Here is a 22,230-nt window from a genome sequence, read left to right as displayed (position 1 = left end):
GGGTTCCGCCGGCAACCGGCAGCGAGGGGCCTGGGGCGGGGCGGCGGGGCGGGGCGGCCGAGGGGGGGGCGCTGCGCCTTTAAGAAGGAGGGGGTGGGCGGGGCGAAGCGCTCCGCCCCTTCGCTCAGCTGTCGCGCGCCTCACGCCCTGCGTGAGGGGTCTCGGCCGGCGGGAAGCAGGAGGGGAGGGGGGGACGCGGGCGCGTGCCGCCGCCGCCGCCATCATCATGCAGCGCCGGGTGTTCGTGGTGGGCGTCGGTATGACCAAGGTACGGGGCCGGACCGAGCGGGTCTTGTCTCGGCGGCGGTCCTGAGGCGTCTTCCCTTCTGGCGTTGCCGGTTGGAGCCGCTGCCGGCGGCTGAGGGGGCGCGGGGAGGGGGACGGCGGCGCTGTGGGAGCCGTGGGCTTCCTCCTCGGGTGGGGGATAAGGCTCCTCACAAAATGGGGTCGCTGTCGCCCGGGGAGGCTTTTGCTGAGAGGGGAGGCGTGTGGTGCCAGCCTGGGCCTGCGGGCCAGGCCTGGGCGGTAGCGGCTCCGCGCAAAGTTCACCTTTGGTTGGTAGGTCGGGGAGTGGGGATCCGCCGGCCAAGTTAAACGTTCTGACGCTCCGTGGAGCAGGTCGATGTAACGGACTTACAAAGGCCAAAGCGGGTCCCCGTGTCGCCGCAGCCCGGGGTCAAGGGCTCGTCCCCTCGCCTTGGGTGGCCGGGGAGCCCACGGGCTCGGGGGGAACTGTCGGGCGCGGAGCAGGTGCCCTGCAGGCACTCGATCTCCTGACGGGTTTCTGCTCCTTCCTGGGCATTCGGCTGCCAGCGCAAGGTTCACACAGTGTGGCACATGTTGAAAGAGGAGCAAAAGCTGAAGGAACCTTTTTTTATCTCGGTGGATGAAACTCAAGGCGACTTTGGTATTTGCCAAGGTAGTCAGAACCCCCCCCTCCCCCCCCCCCAGGCACACTTTTTAAATACCCATGCAGCAATAAAAAAAGTTATTTCTCCAGCATGTGATGTGATAGCAGAGGAAATAAGACTCAATTCTGTTAATCGTGTTTATTGGACTGGATTGTAGAATGTAGGTTTGGAAGTTATTGGACCTCACCTTAAACTCATTTGTGACGTGCTCAAGGAAGGAACAGCAGTGTGGAAGAGACAATTAAAACTTGTCACCATATTGCATCTGAAGCATTTTATTATGAAGTCTTTTAGGATTGTATCCTTTCTCTTTTTTTAATCTTGATGATTTAAAGTCTGCTGAAAATTGGTATACCTTCTCAAAACAACAGTCTGTTTCCTGTGTGTGTGTTTGTCAGTTCCACAGATCATGCCTTTCATTTTCAGTAGTGGATCATCCCAGTTACCAGTTTAGCGTGATTTCAGAAATCGTCAATACTCTTTTTCTCTCTTTGTTAGCCCAGGTAACATCAGTTGCTCTTGCAGACTTTTACAATGATCAATTCACTGACTGATTTTTCTTATGACCTTCAGTATGAAGGTTCTCTGTCTAAATTAAGGAAAGGAGGCACTGCAGAAAGTACAGCTAAGTGTTGCAAAAGACTGGAGTTGGGGAGGTAAGCATAAGGAGGTAGCAAATTAACTTTTATATACTAACAGTGAAGGTCAAATAATTCGTAGAACTGTAAGTAGTTAGTATGAGGATTTTTTTCTTAGCAGTGACACTTTTTGTTAATGATGTAAAAATGCAAAACACATGTATTTGTTGGTGGACTCTAATGAGTCATACTACAAAGAAATACCACCTCTACTCCAATGGTGAGGGGTAAGGTACAATATGATTTGTAACAAAGTGGAGTAAGGGTTGGGAAAAGGAGGCTTATGTAGAATTAAGTCCCATACAAAGAACAAGCATTTTCTTGTTACAAATAGGAGTATAACAAAATAAAGTGGAAAGGAAGTATTTATTGAAGCCTTAGTGAAGATTATGTCATGTATTATAACAAATCAGCGAAAATGGTGGTATTCTCTGTCCCACCCAGAGGATTTGGACAGGGTTGTTGTCCATCTCCACACAAGTCATGGATCTTCTTTAAGACTGAGCAAAAATGGTGCTCAGCTTCCATAAAATTGCACTATTTTCTGGTTTTAGACATCGCAGGGTCTGGCAGTAGCACATGGGAATTGTGCAGATTTTGTGCATGCACTTTTGGGTCAATGTCGTGGTTTAATCCCAGCCAGCAACTAAGCACCATGCAGCTGCTCACTCGCTTCCCCTCTCCCCCAGTGGGATGGGGGGGGGGGAAATCAGGAAAAGAAGGAAAACTCATGGGTTGAGATAAGAACGGTTTAACAGAGCAGAAAAGAAAGTAATAATGATAACACTAATAAAATGACAACACTAATAATGAAAGGATTGGAATGTACAAATGATGCACAGTGTAATTGCTCACCACCTGCTGATTGACACCCAGTTAGTCCCCAGGTGGCGATTCCCCTGCCCCCACTCCCCCCAGTTTATATACTGGGCATGATGTCACTTGGTATGGAATACTCTGTTGACGACTTTGGGTCAGCTGCCCTGATTGTGTCCTGTGCCAACTTCTTGTGCCCCTCCAGCTTTCTCGCTGGCTTGCCTTGAGAAGCTGAAAAATCCTTGACTTTAGACTGAACACTACTTAGCAACAACTGAAAACATCAGTGTTATCAACATTCTTCGCATACTGAACTCAAAACATAGCACTATACCAGCTTCTAGGAAGACAATTAACTCTATCCCAGCTGAAACCAGGACAGTCAAATGAAATTGTTTGCATTATTTAAAACTGATTGTTCACAAACCTGTTTCTAAGTTAAATATAAAGCTTTTAAATATACCAATTTGAGCAAAAGGTGTATTAAATCTCACTGTGATTTGTTCTTGGGTTTTTTTTTCCTCTTCTTTTTTTGTTGCCAGTTCACAAAGCCTGATGAGGAGAGCATTGATTATCCTGACATGGCTAAGGAGGCAGGTAATTTAGTAATAAAGCATTTAGGTTGATTGCTGACACTTACTTTAAGTCTTACAGTTAATCTTTTTATTATACATATGAAGGAACAGCTACTGTTCAGTAAATAGATACATATAAAAAGCAAATCTAAAACTGATAAAAAATAACACTTGCACAAAATCCATAACTGACCTGTTCAACTCCGGGGCCTTTCAGTACCAAAGTCAGAAGGATAGCTTAAAATTGAATTGGAGACTTAAATAATTTCATACCTACCTATATTATTCAAACATACTTTCATTGGGACAAACAACCTTTGTACATGAACACAGAATTGACTGCATGAAATTTTCTGATAAAGGAGCTTGTTCAGAAGTCAAAATACTGCAAAATTGTCCTTGTGAGAATTAAGGTGCAAGACAGTACTAACCATTTGCATCATATAATAAGGAATTTTTGCAGCTCGCTCATGTTTGTGAATGCATGAATCATACGTACTATTCTAGGTATGCTTGTTATGGTTGTGAGAGCTGCCTTTTTTTTTCTCCTTTCAACTTTAAACTTTTTTCAACTTTTAAACTTTTTTTAGGCCAGAAGGCTTTAGCTGATGCTGGGATTCCTTATTCGGCGGTGGAGCAGGCATGTGTGGGTTATGTTTATGGTAAGTAATGTCATTGGGAGGTAGCATCCGTGACACTTGCAGATATCTGTGTGGAGAAAATATGGGGCATCCCATCAATTTCAGGTTGTAATATTTAATTGTGTCAGTTTGTAGAACTCTTACTTTTTAAAAAAAAATATTATTTTTAGTGATCACAGAGCTATGTCTGTTTATTTGTGGAGTTTATAGTTCTAGTCACAGGTATGGAAAGAATTCCATAAAATTGTCTTGCAAATGTGTTTTATACAAGTATCTCTTTCAGCAAGATCAGATGGTATACTTATTCAAGTGGTGCAAAGCTTATGTATTATGCTTACACAAGTAGACTTGAAAATTCTTTTATTCTTTGCATGATGCTGTGTGTACACTAGAATGGATATGCTTGTTTATACATTTTGAGTTGAAGACACTTGCTAATTGGTATTTGGGGGATCAGACATGTACTGTGTCCTTGCACTTTCAGCCCAAGAGCACATAAGAGAGATCTGCTTGGACTCAACTCTAAGTGATAGATGAGATCTACTCTGTGAGAGGTTCATAACTATTTTAATCCTGTGGACATGTATAGAAACATAACCATGGTTTAATGTACTATATAAGATTATTGAGAGAACCTGCATTAGTATGGCTCCAGAATAATGCTTCACAGCTGATGTAGACAAAACCGAGTTGTTCACACACCAACGCAGTGCTGCCTTGCCTTCGTTACCAGCAGGACCCTTGTCATGGTTTAACCCCAGCCAGCAACTAAGCTCCACACAGCCACTTGCTCACTCCCCACAGTGGGATGGGGGAGAGAGAATCTGAAGGGTAAAAGTAAGAAAACTTGTGGGTTGAGATAAAGACAGTTTAATAGGTAAAGCAAAGGTCACACACGCAAGCCAAGCAAAAGAAGGAATTCATTCACCATTTCCCATCAGCAGGCAGGTGTTCAGCCATCTCCAGGAAAGTAGGGCTCCAATCAGGCCTAATGGCTACTGGGGAAGACAAATGCTGTATTCGGACAACTCTGAATGTCCGCCTCCTTCCTTCCTTCTTCCCCCAGCTTTATATGCTGAGCATGATGTCATACAGTATGGAATATCCCTTTGGTCAATTGGGGTTGGCTGTGCCAGCTGTGTCCCCTCCCAACTTCTTGTACACCCCCAGCCTACTCGCTGGTGGGGCAGGTTGAGAAGCAGAAAAGGCCTCGACTTGGTGTAAACACTGCTCAGCAGTAATGAAGATGTCTTTGTATTACCAACACTGTTTTCAGCACAAATCCAAAACATAGCCCCATACTAGCTACTGTGAAGAAAATTAACTCTATCCCAGCCAAAACCAGCACAACCCTCAAACAGATTTCTAGTAGACACCCTCAGCAGAGGCTTTTAACTTGGAGTCACTGCTTGTTGTAGTGAGAGGAGATGATGTTAAATGACTGGTTTGAACCTTTCCTGTCACTCCAATTCACAGATGCCTGATGTATTTCTCAAAGCAGTCAAAATCAGATTTCTATTATGGGGAAATCAGTTTCCGTTACAAAGAGAGTTTACCAATTTCTTTCTTTCTTTTTCTCTATTGATGACTGTATTCTGGCAACTGAAGTAGGGTCAGTCAGCTGTGATACCTGTAGTGGCTTCCAAACTGCACGTCTAAGACATTTCTGTCCAGTCCAGTCTGTTGATTCACGGCTTGGTGGCACAGAAGCAGGACAAACTTCTGTTTTTAAAATCTGATGATTTTCATCTTGTTTCTAAGGTTCTTGTACTGTGGATACTTGAGAGATGTGCTCAAGATGACAGTTTGAAGGTTCACGTTTACAGTTTAAGTGGTAGCATTGCACATACATGGTGGGATTTCTTTTTGCTAGTGAAGTTTGAGTATGTACCTTATTTTAATGTTGTGTCTCTGTATAAAGGTGACTCAACCTCTGGACAAAGGGCTATCTATCATGGTTTGGGTTTAACTGGCATTCCTATCACTAATGTTAACAACAACTGTGCTACTGGATCAACTGCTTTGTTCATGGCCAAACAACTAGTAGAAGGAGGTGAGTTGTTTTGCTCTGGGCCTGGGTAATACATATTCTTTATTTCTATAAATATAACTTGAATGAAGAACGGAACTAGTGAATGTGTGAGTACTCTGAGTTGTAAATATCCTATCCTCATAGGCAAAATTGTGTTTTCTCCCTCACTCAGCTGAAAAGGTTGGTCAGTTGTATATACAAACATAAGACCAAGCACTTAAAAGAGTAAGACTATCACTACAAACTAGAGCGTTATATGTGCACCTAAGAGACTGTGTCTGTGATGCAGTAAGATGATGTATATGGATATAAATGTCCTTTCCTGTGTCATAAGCTGTGTGAACCTAGTAAGTAGCAAGCCAGTTAAGTTTTTTTCTGGAAGAATTGTTTGGAGTAGTGCAGAACAAGTTGCATTATAGTACTGTAAGACACTAGACTCTGCAGGATGCAAAGGAGAGAAGAACCCGCTAAAAAGCATAGCTTTTTTTTCTTTTTTTTTTTTTTTTAACTTGAAGTTAACACAAGTGCTTGACTAAAGCATTTTTGGAAGGGAGAGTAAGAAAGCAATGTCTTGTGAGAGACTATGCTTTAAACTGACAGGTGAGTGTTTCTTTTCTGCAGTTCCTTTGTGGACTTTGATACTTTCTTTCACTCAAATGCTGATGTTTCTGTAATGAAAACTATAGTAATATTCTATATGATTATTTGTGGCAGAGACATAAGTGCTTGGTCATCTAAGATAATTGCTGTCAAACAGTTTAAAAATAAACCCAAACCCCATAGTGATCTTTCATTCTTCAGTATCAATGTGTATCATACCACTCCCACCCCAATTTGACTCTCTTTCAAAAGTGAAGAAAGGAGGAAGAGCACCTGGTAGGTGTTTATGTATACTTCTTGTAATTGAATAGTTGTTAGTACATAATGTCATTTATAATTGTGTTTTAAATAGCCACAAATTTTATTTTAAGGTTTGGCAAACTGCGTTCTGGCACTTGGCTTTGAGAGGATGACAAAAGGATCCCTTGCTTCAGGTGTAAGTGTCTGAAACACTTTATATGTTTCATTGTAGTTGTAGGTGGAATATGCCTCCTCATTCTCTGAGTTGCTTTAAGATGTTGCTGTAGGTGATTACAAAATAAACCATTATTTTGATCCATGGAAATTTCTGATGAGTTTTGTGATTGTGATTGCAGCTATGATACACAAATTTTCTATGGAATGTTTTAGAATTAATTTTATATAGTATGTCAGGCTTCTAGTATTTTGCCAAGAATACATTAAAGGCAGGGTTAATAGGGAGAAATGAAAATACCAGATAGAATACTGAAGCATTGAGCAATTGAAGCGTCTTTCTTGAAATGACACAGCAAATCAAAGAAAGAATCTGGGTCTTCTGGCTTTTGGCTTGATTGCTTACTCAGTTTACCAGTTAACATGCTTTCCAAAAAACTAAGGACTTTGTAAACCTTTCTTTCTTGTCTCTTATTTGTTTTTACTGGAGAAGTGTGTGTGGGGGTGTTTGTATTTTGCCTTATGGCAAGCAGTATTAGAGCCCATATGTTGTTTAATTACAGAACTGCAAAATTTGATAATATATGCAGAGGTTTGGGTGAGAAATGTTAAATTTAACAACTGATTAAAATGACTAAGAGTTGTCTTTAACATGCTTTATGATATTTCATCTAAGCTTAATTGAAAATACTAATACAGTATTAATTTTATAACTTGGAACTATATTAACTATAGGTTTTTAAGCTGAGTTGAAAAATACCTGAAGTCCTCTGCTGAAAATAGCAACTGCGATAGAAGTGTTCCTTACCATGAATCAGTGCAGTGATTATAATGTTAAGCATTTTCTGCTTATTTACTCTTTCTTGCAGTTGCGAAATTATGAATGCTACAAAACATGTCACTGAAGTGCAACATACTGTCCAGTGGAATTGTTACAATATCAGGGAAACCACTATTTTGCTTGAAATCCATGGCACTTTTGAGGTGATGCTGTAAAGAAAAGGAAATTATGACTTGCTTTATAACTATTTTTCTTCTTTTTAGTTTTCAGACAGAACTAACCCAATTGACAAACATTTAGAAATTATGATAAATAAATATGGCTTAGCAAGTGCTCCAGTAGCACCTCAGATGTTTGCAAATGCTGGAAAAGAACATATGGAGAAATATGGTATGTTAAAACACATATTTTCATTGTCCTCTTTTAATTAAGTGATTTTTAAAAATAATATATTAGGATTTCATTTTTAAAAAATGATAGCATTCAGTGTCCTTTTACCCAAGTGCTACAACTGCAACATCTACAGCTAACACAGATGGGAATACATTTGGATAAAGAGTTATCTACAGAAAAGTTGGCGATGGGTAAGCAAACTAAACCATCAAGAGACAGAATTAAGGCTGTGATACAGAGTGTCTGGTAATCGTGCTAATGGTATGGTTTGTGCTTCTGTAAGGTCTGGGTGATAAGGTTGCATAACTTCCTACATTTTTTCCTTGTGTCTTAGGGTAGGTAGATAGGCTTGGAACTGAATTTTTTGACAAAAACTTTTGGGAATTTGATTCAATATATAGTACTAGGCTGGTGCCACTGCTGTTTCTTACCCCCTCACCAGACAAGGGAATTGGCTCCAAGGTAACAGTCTGGCCTGTTGAGCATATTTTATTTGCATTTAGTTTCAGACTAGTATATGGAAAAATTTTAGACTTAGACTCCAGTATTGTACTGCAGCTGTTTAGCACTGATAGGAAAACGAGCATTCAAGTTTCAGTAATATAATAATACCTCAAATAAAATACACTTACTTTCTGTATTTTTGTGTTAGTAAGTGTTAAATATCCAAGTAGGGTGTTGTTAGCTAAAACTCAACCATGTTTAGTAGTCTTTATCTAATTTTTAGACCTAACTTGAGTTCTAATGAAAGCCTTGATAACAGTGAGTCTCTTGTAAAGATGCTTGTAAAGGTTAAATTCTTATGACACAGTATGTAAACTGCTATGTTAGCACTGTTTGGGTAAACAAAGTATTTCAACACAGCTTGCTTTCCCCTTCCAGGGACAAATCCAGAATACTTTGCGAAAATTGCGTGGAAGAATCATAGCCATTCAACTAACAACCCGTGAGTAATGGACTCTACCTTTATATTGAACATACGTTGTTGCTAAAATTTCATGCGAAACTGAGTATTATTTTTAGAAATACTTTGTGGAGTGTATTCTTTATTATGGAATGAGAATTATACCCAGCATAAATTCTATATCCAGTGCCTTATACTTTGTAAAAACAGCTCTATAGCTGCCTAATAGTGCCATATTATTATGTCTACTGCTAAGGGCTGTGCTAAAACTAAGATGGCATCTCTTATGTTTTTCTTAGGTATTCCCAGTTCCAAAAAGAGTACACATTAGATGAAGTTCTGCAATCTCGCAAAATTTTTGATTTCTTGACTGTCTTACAGTGTTGGTAAGGACTTAGCATTGTGAAATAGATCTTGATGTTAAGACAAATATGGTAGGACATCTATTTAAATACAAGCCTGTTTGTGTGTAAATTAAAATGTACAGATTATTTTAAATAAAACTTCTTATAAATGAAACGGATGTGGAATCTCCTGTCTTGACCAAACACTATCTAGATACTTGTTCACACTATAATACAGTAAGCTGAAACACATTTTGTATTTTGGGGCTCTCTTGACATTCTGTATCTTTTAGCAATGTGCATCTGTTGCTGTTAAGTGTTAATTCTTCTCTTCAGCCTTTCCTATACACTCCTGAAAGGCTTGTTGTTAACAATGTTTATAGCCAAGTCGAAGTTTTGATTTTTTTCCTAAATTGAAAAACCTAATGATATGTTTCTATTTTATGTCATGCTTTTCAAATGTCTGTTATAAATATTGCTGAAAGTGTCCAGCAAACAGTGATGGAATTTACAGTTTCAATGGCATCAGCCAAAGGAAGTGGTTTTTCATTTGTCCTTTTTGTTTTTTGGTTTGTATTAGAAGATAATTCTGTGGAAGATTGACATTACTCATTTAGAATGATGACATCATTATTTTCTTTCAATCAGTCCGACATCAAATGGTGCTGCAGCTGCAGTTTTGGCTAGTGAGGAGTTTGTGAAAAGGCGTAAGTTGCAGTCAAAAGCTGTGGAAATTCTAGCCCAGGTGATGGTTACTGATTATCCAAGCACATTTGAAGAAAACAGTTGTATGAAGATGGTAGGTTTACAATTCTGTATTCCCTGACACTCCTCACAGTTTTTTTTAACATCTGCAAGTCCTAATGATACTGTAGCTATTTCCATGTCAGTAGAGAAACAAATCTTACTTTGTGGTGAATATGAAAGTAATTTCATTTGGGCAGGTGGAGTAAACAAAGGGTATGGTTGTGGAATAACAGGAAGAAATTTATAACAGGCTATCAAAAACCTAATTTTTAACAAATTATTTAAAGGGTACTTGTTAAACAATTTGAACAGCAAGAAAAACATTTCTTGAATTTTGCTGTTATAAAAGTAATGAAACTTAAAACAATTTTACTTATGTCTGTGTAATACTGAAGCTGAAATAACCTGTTGGGTGTAGTCATGATTACTTGCTTACATAGAATGAAGGGAAAGACCTGAACTGCAAAATTTGGATCCCACTGCAAATTGACTAAAATAATTGGATGCAAGTCAAACCATTAGAATATCCAATAGTTTCTACTGCAGTGATGTTCTGTTTGGGTTTCAAATACAATTCTAGTCAGATGGCTGATAGAAAACAGTAGCAAGACAGTTTGAGGGTTTGTTTCAAGGCTGTTGGTCTGAGTCGTGCAAAGGAGCAATTTGGCTTTTGAGCGGGGTTGAAATAGAGGATATTCCCCAGAAAAGTTTCCACATGCCAACTATGAGACTTAGAATGTATTATTTCTGTACAATTTGTGCTGTATGAATATTAAAATCTGTGATATGTGATGCATTAAAATAAATTGGAATGCCATCTCCTACAGGTTACTTTCACTTACAGGATATATAGAAGCACGTTTAAGTGTAGAAATGAAATTGCTAGCTATGTTTCTTTAATGATATTTTAATGTACAATTTCTTGTTGCAGGTTGGTTATGATATGACTAAAAAAGCTGCAGAGAAATGTTTTGGAAAAGCAGGCCTAAAACCAACAGATGTTGATGTGATAGAACTTCATGACTGTTTCTCAGTTAATGAGTTCATTACCTACGAAGCTCTGGGACTCTGTCCAGAAGGTAATAGCCTCAATAGAGATCATTGTTCTATTAAAATGGAAAGCATTAAAAATATCTTTTTATCTGTTCATATAATTAAAACTGAGTTGTCTACTGGACAGATCTTCTATATTTGAAAGTCTTCTTACCTAACCTCATAAGAGGGAAAAGCAAGTTACTGCTGCAGTAACATAAGGAATACCTGCAAACTCTAGAATTAGTTTAACAAATGAGTGTGTTACTGTCATTTCTGAAGAAATATACACAGCAAATTAAAGCGTTGGATGCTTGTGCGGGGATGGCTCTTTTAAGCAAGCAGAGCAGGGAAATTAAGGACACTTGTGATCTTTCTCAGTATTACGCCCCCCTTTTCAGGTATGTACTTACCTACCCCAAGATTTCCCTCCATCTTTGTATTTCCTTTTAAGAAGGTAAAAATCAGACAAGAATTGCCTATGAAGGGCCTTACCAAGTTACTTATCTTTGATATAATTTTTTTTTAAATCTTGAAACATCTTTGCCTTTGAAAATAGAGTTGTTGGCAAGTTGTGAACATGCCTCTAAAGTCAGCTGTATAGCAATGCACAATCTGTCCAGATTAATTTCATTGAAGTGAGTGGATTTACAACAGGTTAAATGGCAGTGGAGCTTAGTTCTATGTATGTAAGTCAAACCATTAACATTTTCTACTGAAGAGTTTTTTTGTTTGATTTCAAATACATCATGCATTGAACTGCTACTTCGGTATTTGATATATTTAAACTCTGAATGTATTCTTGCTTTGCATAAATAATCATCTGATGTAATCTTTCTCAAACTTGTTTTTAACTAATTTTGAGAAAATATCATACTCTATCACTAGATGGTGTATTGTATTATGTCTAAGCTTTCTCACTGTAACAGAGAGGTTCATAGATCTTCAGGAAGACTTTTTGTGTTTGTTGGTCTTCAGATATTTGCCTTTGAATGCTTGGTTTTTACTGTCATCTTTGCGCTGTTTCTATAGTATCTGCAGTAAAAATGGTAACCGTTTGACATTATTTAAATAGATATATTAAACTTTTTAGCTTCATTCATTTAATCAAAGATACAGAAGAATCCTAATGGTACTTGTCTATTTGATCAATAAGTCATGTGTATGGTAATTTAATAGTACAATTCTCACCACCTTTCAGTCAGTCTGACATGAATAGTATGTAAATTTACCTTGGAACGGTAGACTAATTAGACATAGAGATTAGTGAAATGGCATAAACCACATTGTGGATTTAGATGTGCAAGACTAACGTGGTATTCTCATTTAATGGCAGAAGTGAGTTATAAACACAGGAATTGTGGCAGATCTTTTTTAGACTTCAGTGTTAATAATGTAGGCTGAAGAAGCTGGTACAAGAATAAAGGAGTAAGGGAGAACTGTCTGCTGAAGGCATGGGAGCTAATAGTCTGGGAAGCTAAGCAATTCTAAGCATTAATCTTATGAGTGGGTTTATTTACTATCTTAATGTCGTAAAGCAGCCCAGGATACCGTTAGCTGCCTTTGTGGCAAGGGTTCATGTTCAACTGTAGGTTCACCAGGACCTCCATGTCCTGGGGGTCACAAATTATGACTAACCCCTGTTTTACAAAAAACATAGTTATCTGCAGTTTCATTCATAAAATAATGAACAGCTTCATTATATTGATTATATCATAATACTGTATATCAACAAAACAGTTCAACAGCAAATTTAAAAAAGCTTTTCTATCAAACACTAGGCCTTTTCTTTCTTCTCCATGTTATGCTTTCTCCAGTGCTATAAGCAAGTCTCATTAATATAGTTTGGTAATTTCAGTCTGCTCGTTGTAAAATCTGTGGTGTAGTATTTCCTAGGTTTTGACTGACATGCAGCATCTTCGGTGAGTGACAGTAGAATTGAAAAATCACTTAAAACCAAAAAAGGAACATTTTTCTAAATACTGTTTTATAGGAAGAGCATGTGACCTGATTGACAGAGGAGACAACACTTATGGAGGAAAATGGGTTATTAATCCTAGTGGTGGCTTGATTTCAAAGGGACATCCACTTGGTGCTACAGGTACGCAGAAACATTTCATTTAGTTATGCCAGTTAGATAAGAGATACAGCTTTTGAGCAGGCAGATGCTTCCCACTTTTATTTGTCTGTATGAAACATGAGGGCTTCATAAGATGAGAAGGAAGCTGTGGAGTTGATTCTCGTTTCCAACTAATGTAAGCTTTAGGGCAGGTTCACCACGTAGTATTGCTCAAACCAAAAGACTTGGAATGTGAATTTGATCATTAGCACTCAATTTTGTGGTGCGTTTTTTTTGTTGTTGTTGTTAAAGCAAGCTGCAAAACAGCTTAACTTTTTTTCTAAATTGCTCAATAATACAGCTTCTACTGAATGTAGTTTGAATAACTATTTTCATATGTTGTCATCCTTTAAAATTCAGATTTTGGAGATTTTTACTGCATCTGAATAGCCTGTACCCTTGCTAGCTGTAATAAAAGCTATTTCTGTTAAGCCTTGGATGTCAAAATATTTATCTGATGTTTACAACAGAAGCTCAGTTAGTCACCGTTTCCCAGCAACATAGGTTTTCCTTTTTTTGTTTTGTTTTTTGTTTTCTTTAAACTGCTACACTTGCTTCCACATGAGATGGCTCTTGGATAAAACGTGTATGGATTTGTGAAGATAATTCACCTTCCTTTTTTGGAAATGAGGCTTTGTCAGAAAATTGGAGAAGAGGAAACCTTGTAAAACAACAAACCTTAATTTAAACAGCTGTAACGGTTAGATAATCTGCAGTTAGCGTAGGGGGGGGAAGTATTAGGAGGCTTTGGAAGAAAAACATTCCAGGTAAATGAGACTGTCGGTATCTGTAACAGGATGAGAGTATTACATTGCTAGGTTTGTGTTACATCTTTGTCAGTGACACAGTGATAAACGTAGAGGCAATTACTGGTATTCACACCTCTATTGCCATGGGATGGGGGGGAAGAGTCATTAAAATGCAGAAAATGACATGTCTACAGACCGTCCGCTTAATTTCACCGGGAAGCGGTCTTGAGGCCACCTATGTGCTATCAGGGGTCATAGAAGTTGCCTTAAATTTCCAAACCATTTCAGGGCAGGTTGTGCCACGGTACGCGTTCCCTCCGTGAGGCTGAAGAGAATGTAAATGAAACCGATTAATTCTCATCTATGACTGGGACTACAAAACTTCTCGCTGGCCCCCTTCGTTAAAGTTTTGGGTGGCAGTGCGTAAAATTCAGCGCGTAGAATGCGGCTTCCTCCTCTGCCTTGCCCGAAGGCCTGTTGCCTAGGGGAAGGCACGGAGGTCTGCGGGTGATGGAGGGAAGAGGAGGGAAGGAAATTGGCGGAACACGCCTGGAGCATGTTCCTGACGGCGTTTAACCACTTACGCTCTGTGCTCGATTTTTCAGGCCTGGCGCAGTGCGCCGAACTCTGCTGGCAGCTGCGCGGTCTGGCCGGGAGGAGGCAGGTCCCCGGGGCAAAGGTCGCGCTGCAGCATAACCTGGGCATCGGCGGGGCCGTGGTGGTGACCCTCTACGGCATGGGCTTCCCCGGAGCCGCCAGGTGAGAGCCCCGCGGGGTTTCATCCAGCCGAGGAGGCCCGATTCCACGGCGTAATGGCCTGGCAGGAGGAGCGGTGGGGCAGTTGAGGGTCTGCCCTCTGCGCGCAGCCGACTTCTGGAGGAGGAAGGAAGCGCTGTGTGCAGTGAAAGACCTTACAAAACAGTCACCTTTCGGGCCGTGTCTCTACAGAGCAAGAAAGTGCACTGCGGAACGAAAACGCACGTTCGGCATTCGTGTGCTGCCATGGGAAACTTTCACTGGGGGTTCAGTAGTGGTGTAAACTAAGCTCACTTTGTTTTGTTTTGACTGTGCTCCCATACCTTGGTGTTTCACGGTTCATTTTTCTTAGAATTATTCTTTGCCTCTGTGCAAGGAAGAAACGGCCCTGTAGACTAAAACTCGCTCAGCAGTTGGGACTGTTGTGTGCCTACAGCGCTGCAGGTGTATACAGAGATTATAACTCGCTGTCTTATTCCCGAGAAACAAGATACACTGTACGTTATAAGTTATTGAAAAGAGCAAACTGGCCCATCAAAATAGCTCGCGTGATTCCCTGTAAGGAAAAGTCTCATATTCTGAGGGGGGCGAAAAAGCCAACAAAACAAAAAAACCCTTCCAGGAACAAAATGGGCCACATCAAAATGAATTAATTGAAACTAGGGACTTGCCAAAAAAAGCAAGACATCCATGGGACTAGAGATACTCACTGCTTTCACTGCTAAAATTGTGAACCAGTTTGGTTTCATGAAGAATTCCTTTCAGCTGTATGTGTTTCATGTGGTATTCTAAGTACTCATTAGAATTCAGGCATGTTACTCATCCAGTCCTGGCTAAAGAATTTGCACTTGCAATTGTAGCATACTTCAGCGTGAGAGGAGAACACTGCTGTGAAGCTGTCTTGCAATCTGCTGTAGTTATATGCTAGGTTGGACAGGAATTGAGGGAAAATACTTAAAATTTGTAAATATACCAGAATTTCAGGAGGTGCTTTTTTAATACACAGTTCCCTGTACATTTTCACTTTCAACTTTGCTTAGAAAGATTCAGCTACTCTTTGTGGGTATTATGGTTTTGGTTTTAAAGCTCAATGCCAGTGCTTTGTATTTGCTCTAAAAAACCTGTGAACAGTAAAATTTACCGTATACTGGACTTTTAGAAAGAAATTCCCCTCCCAACTCATATTTCAAATGACTGTTTTAGCTAGACCTGTACAATTCCTGGGAGGTGGCACTATAATCTCTGGAAGAGATGAGAGAAGCAATTGAATTTTGAAGGGCTGCAGCACTAACTGTTTGTAGTACAGTGTCAGAAGTGGCAATCCTGTCACTTTTGTAATCTGTAAGAGGTTAGACCATATGAGAAAATAGGTGTGATACAAGAAAAAACATGTCTTCTCATAGATTCTCTTCAAATGTGCTTACAAAACTTGGCAGTAGGTGTTGGTACATGGTTTTAAATCAGAGGGGAAAAGACTATTATAAGGAGTATACTGTTTTTCATTGCTTTGAGCTTTGTTTTTAAAAATATTGCCATTTTATGGAACAGGGAATCTGTTGCTTAACCTTGAGGTACTGCTAGAAGTAGTGCCTTCCTGTCTGGGAAAGCTTTGCGTGTGTAGATGTAGAAGAAATTAAGTCTAATTTACTACAGCTCACTTCACTTTCTTCAGTATTGAGAATTTTTAAAATCCTTTCTTTGGTTCAACTTGAAACAGAGAAATCTTAGCAATACTAGTTTTATCTTACATTAGAGAAGCTTAAAAGCCTTTAGTTCTCCCAAGGGCTTTGTGTGTGGGAGATACCTGACTCAAGGAGTTGCACTAATGTATCTCAGACTTTGGAAAAAAACAGTGCAGCTAATCTGTTCAGACTCTGTTTATGTAATTGAATGATGTTGTATATTGTGTAATTAAGGGAAAGGTGGTGGCATTTCATGTTTATGAAGATACTTCATACCGTTTTTTCTACTGCAGTGCACATATACTTAATAATTGGATTCAGATCTAACCTGTAATTAGTGGCTTTGGTAATAGCTGCCAAGAATGTCCATCAAGGTAAATGACAGCAAGAGTTGATCCATTTTGGATCAGTCTTTGAAACAGTTCTGCTTTTTGTTTGTTTGTTTGTTTTGACACCTTACAATTTTACATCCTGCTACTACAGCCTTGGTTTATTAGCGAAATTGATGTGTCCTCTTCAGATGAGACAGTCCCTACTATTGCTACCCTAGCATACCTCTACAGGGTAGTGTTAGTACCACACAAATAAGTTCTAGCAACATTCCTTAAACAATTCTGTCACTTTAACAATATCAAACCTGACCACAGTTTTGAACTCTGCTGCCAAGAGATGGTAATAATTGTAACCTTGGTTTTCCTGCTGCTTGAATTGCCATTTCTTTGGACATCTCTATACTTATTTTGGCTCTGGGTACCTTTGCAGAAATGAAGAATTAGGTTTCATGCTGCTATCAGGCCATGCATGTCACTGCTCCAGAGAATCAGGAATAATGCGTAGTACCTATCGTGACAGTTGAGACTCACATGAATTGGGAGGCAAAATGGGATGTGTTTTGCCAAAGGAAAAAAAAAAAGGGGGGGGGGGGGGTGTGCATGTGCTTGTCTCTCTTCACACAAGGTATGGCAATAGTGTTTGGTGATTTATCTTAACAAGATTAATTATTTACTTTCATTATAAAATTAGTGTCCTACCCATTCATGCAAAAACATCTAGATACTTGAAGTAATTGTAATTCAAGGTGTCGAGCCCATCAGAGAGTAAGCTTCACTTTGATATCATATAGTTGCTCTGTACTGCTGAAGTGTTTCAGTGTGGCTGTTCTTGCTGGTGTTAGGCTAACCATGATAAATTGAAGATGCTGAAAATGTGATTAAAGGTATGTAAATGAATGGGTTTTTCATTTCAGCGCCGGCCGTATTGCGGCTGTGCCTCTCAGTGCAGCTGTTGAAGGATTTAAGTCACATTTGGTCTTCAAAGAGATTGAAAAGAAGCTCCAAGAGGTATTGACTACTTCTTTTACCTACAACAGGATTTTAATTTGTGACAGAACATGTGTGAAGCATCAATCACTTCCTCAGTACAGCTCATTGAAACAAATGTTACAGCTTTGAATTTTGCTGTGTCAGAAATCTTTCTATGCTGTGCCATGATTGTAAGTTACCCTTATGCAGGTAGGAACTATCTGAAAAAAGTTTTTCAGTAAAGGCAAGTTTAGATTGTATGCGAGGAGCTTGCTAACTACACAATAAACTTTGTGTTTGGTGTTTATTGCTTGCTTTGTAAGTGTGATTGGAAGAAGAAACCACATTTTGTCAGACTTAACATCAAGACAAGACTGTTAGGACAGTGGTCCTTTTTCTTAGTTGGTAAGTTTTAATATAGATAGTCATAGTTTGTGGGTTTTGGTTGGGTTTTTTTATGGTTGCTTAAATGAAGCCTAATAGAAGGAAATAGGTATTTCTATGTTAGTAGAAAGGTTAAAGGTTTTTTAATTACTTTCTGTTTAATTCAAACTATTTTAAACTTATTTTGAAGTAAATTAATGATTTGCACATTACGTGGTCATTACAGGAAGGAGAGCAATATGTCAAGAAAATTGGTGGAGTCTTTGCTTTCAAAATAAAAGATGGTCCTGGTGGGAAAGAAGCAACTTGGATAGTAGATGTGAAAAATGGTAAAGGCTCTGTGGCAGTTAATTCAGGTCAGTGCTGTTTTATTATGTCATTGCAGAAAACGTATGAAACTAGTGAAAAAGAGTATAAATTCATATTCTGTTTAAGCTATAGTGACCTTGAGTAGAAGTAGTGTAGAGCTACCTTAATTTTAAACTTTTCTTGTTACTGACACTTCATGAAACATCATGTTTCAGACCAAAAATTAAAGGTCTTCTACTCTGTATTCTGTCTAGATAATTGCATGTTTTCTTAGAGGCTCCAGACAGATCTGTGATGACTTTTACAGGAATCAGAATATTTAAAAAAAAAATCAACCCTCAGGGGTTTTGTTGTTCTTGCCTCTTAAAATTTGGGCCAGAAATGTAATCTGTAGCTGTTTCTTCAGTTGCTTTGTTGGACACAGTGGTAGGCGGTGAGCTGGTCTATCTTGTCAAGTTACTTCTCCTCTGCAGTTAATTAAGCAATAAAACTTGACTGATTTTAATACTGTACCAGCTGACATAAATATCAAGTTCCATTTTTAAAAAGGCAGACATAAGAAGACACAGACTAGGGGGTGATGGGGAACCCCATAAAATTATTGGAAGCAAAGGACTGTACACTTGCCATGAAAATGTCTTGTCTCACATCTGAAGTCATGCATCCTAGTAACATAAATAAAAAGCCAAAGACAACAGTCTGTCCTCAGAATCTTATATATCCATGAACCTGCATCATAAAACTTTTAATTAAAAACATGACAGGGGATTTGATTTGGAATTAATTGACCTAAGTTATTACAAAAAGAAAAGCACTGGTTTCTGTTGTATGGACAACATTTTATGAAAGACTTAAGTTTAATAATAAGATGGGTGCAGGAAAAGATGTGTGCAGTTTTTAGCCCTTTGGTATATACATTAATATTTCTATCAGAGCTTATGAAAATAATTTTTCAGCTTATTTCTGGTAAGAAGATCCTAAAAACTTCTGGATTTGAATTAGTTCAAATGAGTGCTTTTAGAATGCATATGTTGTTCCCGTTGAAGGAGAGGGCAGGAAATGCCTGAAATTTCACTGATGAATATCTTCTGAGAGTGTCACAGGGGAAAACACATTTATTCTGGGATGATCTTAATATTAGCAAATTTAAGCTTGATAAAACTAAAGATGATTGCCAGTGCTTGCAATTAACATTCTGTCTGGTTACCAGTAGATTATTATTTCTTTTCAAGGAATGAATTTGCTTAGCACCTTTCAGAAAGGTCCGTCTTTCTTCAGTGTTAAGATGGTCTGTTCTACAAGGTGGCACAGATGCCTGTTGGCTATTGGGTGAACTCTTGCTGGTATTTTTATAATGGCCCTTATTTGTATGTACTTCAGGTACCATTTTGCTAACCTGTAGTATCAACAGCTTCTTCATGGAGTTGCAGCTTCTATTACTGTTTCATCTCTCAGTTTGAATCTTCATAGTCAACTCTATCTTACAGATAAGAAAGCGGATTGTACAATTACAATGGCTGACACTGACCTGCTAGCTCTCATGACTGGCAAAATGAATCCTCAGACAGTAAGTACAGCAAAGATGAGATGGTAGGAGGACTGACTTGTTTGTTTGAGTGTGTTTAAGTAGAAATAATTTAAATAAATCCCGTCCTCCAAAACTGCCATGGTTGATCTGAAAAATGACAGTTCTTGACTTTCTCTGAAAAAATTGGCCAAAGTAAGATTAATCAAGACAGACAGTATCTACTCTGAACAGGTACATATCTCAGACATCCTGCAAGTAATCCAGAAGGGGATATAAAAGTGCTTGGTTTGCAGAGAAGAGGGGCAAACTAGTGTTCGCAGTGTGACTTAAGAAAGGAGGAATGTTGGCCCTCTGTTTGGAGGGCTTTACGCTCATAGCTGGCATTAGTATAAGGAGTAATCTTGATGCTGAAAAATAGAAGTTGAGGTGAGCATCCACTGAATGCCTATGATTTGGTTTTTCATTCCTCAGTGTGTCAAAAGCAGCCATAGTGTACAAAGAAACCAGATGTTTAAGTGAGTTTTAAGTTGCTGTTCCGTACTTCTAAATTTGTTCTGGGTAACATTCTTTTTAAGTTCTTGGTCTGGTAATCACAGGGTAAATAAGAATTTTCACAAACTAAAGTGTGTCTAGGAGAAGTTTGAGGGTAAAACACATTATAGAAATGTTGTAACATACATGTAGGAAATTCAGAAGCAATTGCAATTTTACATCTACGGTTTGGATATTTTAGTGCATGCAGTTCATCTTTCCAGAAGGCCCAGAGGACAAAACCCCAAATCTTTAGTGTGTCTGCTTCACAAACTAGATTTGTAAAACTGAATTCATCAGTAACAAAACCAGTAATGGCTAGGGGGGATTTGAGTAAGAAATCAGTTGTGGCATCTACTGTACACTATTGCTTTACTGTCCTAAACTGAAATAGTGAACTCTTATGCTATGAACTGTCATCACCAAAACATAGAGTATTCTGCCCTGCTTTGTATACAGATCCATCATTATGATAATCCAAGAAACAAGCAATACCAAGTTTATTCTCTTCAGTTATCACAAATATAATAAGCATACAACTTCTTCTGTTTACTAGTCTACCTTCTAGTGTGAGAAAATACATTTGTTGATGAATGTGAGGTCTGCTAGTCTGCTAGAACTGTTAGAATTATAAAACTGCAGGCCAGGACCTGCACATAGATAACCCAGAACTTTTGGGAGAGGCACATTTGTGGTAATATGTTGTACTGCTTTTCATATAATCTTTCTTTCTTTTTAGGCATTCTTTCAAGGCAAATTGAAAGTCTCTGGGAACATGGGCATGGCAATGAAACTTCAGAATCTACAACTTCAGCCAGGCAAAGCTAAACTTTGAGCTCATTAAACAGTCAGTACTTGATATTCTTGACAAAAAAGTAGAATGAAACTAGACATTATCAATAGTATGACACAGGCTGGGTTTGATTGGACCTCTCTCACCTAAATTCTGTGGTTAGAGACCTTAATTCTCTTAATAAATTCCATCAGTTTCTCTATGGCAAAGATTTTTAGGCTAAGCTTGAGGCACTAACTCTTACAAATGGTATATGGTGGGTATTTGTGACAATTTTTGTTTTAATACGAAAAATTTTACAGAACTTGGAGCTGAATGAGGCTACTTGCTGTTGTTCAGGTTAGTTGGGAAGAGAGTGAGAAAGGTTATAAATAGTTTGACATATCAATTAAATGAGTTGCATTTTTTTAAAAGCTGTAATAGCAGGTCATACAAATGCTTTCAGACTTCCATTCTAACAAATTTGCTGCTGCTTAAATTAAAGTGGTCTTATAAAGGGGATCTCTGAAAATTTTTTTTAGAATAGGCTTTAGGAATTTGCTATAAAATACTTTTCTTATTACTACTTTGGAATTTAAAAATAAACAAAATCTCCAGAAGTAAGTAGGAACTAGAACATTGCTTTGAGATTCACAGGATTTGATAATGCTTCACCTTGGAAAAATTAGGTTTGCCAGGAGAGCAGAGAGGGAATATAACCAACATCTTACCCGTTTTCTCCTGAGAAAATCTGGTGTTGATCATTATGAAATTCTTATCAGTAATGTAAACGCTTTAACTGGTCTTTTGGGAAAATGTATTCTGGTTGGAAGTTTAATAGAAAATTAAATATACTTTTCCTGTTCTTCTGTGTGTCTCTTCCTCAGATTTGTAAACATGGATTTCATGTTAATGCACTGAATTGACTATTTTATACAGGTTGTCATAAAGGGCACCTGCAGTCGTCCATTTTTTCTTCCTCTGGCATTGTCAGTAGATACTCCATAAACTACGTGTCCGTCCAGTATATACACCTTGCATCCTCACATAGTGGGCCATGACTGAGGAACTTATGCATAAACTTTCACTTCCCTGGTTTAGCTAAAATCATAATAGAAATGAGCTAATTCAAGCCAATCATTCTGCTTATCTAGTGTGAATGGTTAACAGATTGCTGAGCAGTAAGAATGGCTGTACTGAATCAGACCAAAAATCAATCTAGCCCACTATATTTTCTGGCCATTGATACCTTGGAAGGAATATTAAGATGG

General features: G+C 38.7%; 1 protein-coding gene across 1 annotated transcript; it reads left to right on the top strand.

Annotated features, from left to right (window-relative positions):
- Nucleotides 1-114: 114 nt before the first annotated feature.
- SCP2 (sterol carrier protein 2) lies at nt 115-21,824 on the top strand. Its single transcript, XM_049809208.1, has 16 exons — nt 115-268; nt 2,908-2,962; nt 3,531-3,602; nt 5,503-5,634; nt 6,585-6,649; nt 7,672-7,798; nt 8,684-8,747; nt 9,005-9,091; nt 9,698-9,848; nt 10,728-10,875; nt 12,822-12,929; nt 14,302-14,455; nt 17,381-17,474; nt 18,046-18,175; nt 19,616-19,695; nt 20,927-21,824. Exons 1-16 carry the CDS (start codon nt 227-229, stop codon nt 21,020-21,022), a joined length of 1,605 nt encoding a protein of 534 aa, XP_049665165.1. The 5' UTR covers nt 115-226; the 3' UTR covers nt 21,023-21,824.
- Nucleotides 21,825-22,230: the final 406 nt, after the last annotated feature.

The sequence above is a fragment of the Accipiter gentilis genome, chromosome 8, assembly GCF_929443795.1.
Source record: "Accipiter gentilis chromosome 8, bAccGen1.1, whole genome shotgun sequence".
In the NCBI taxonomy this organism is placed as follows: domain Eukaryota; kingdom Metazoa; phylum Chordata; class Aves; order Accipitriformes; family Accipitridae; genus Astur; species Astur gentilis.
This window is presented reverse-complemented; position numbering and strand designations above follow the sequence as displayed.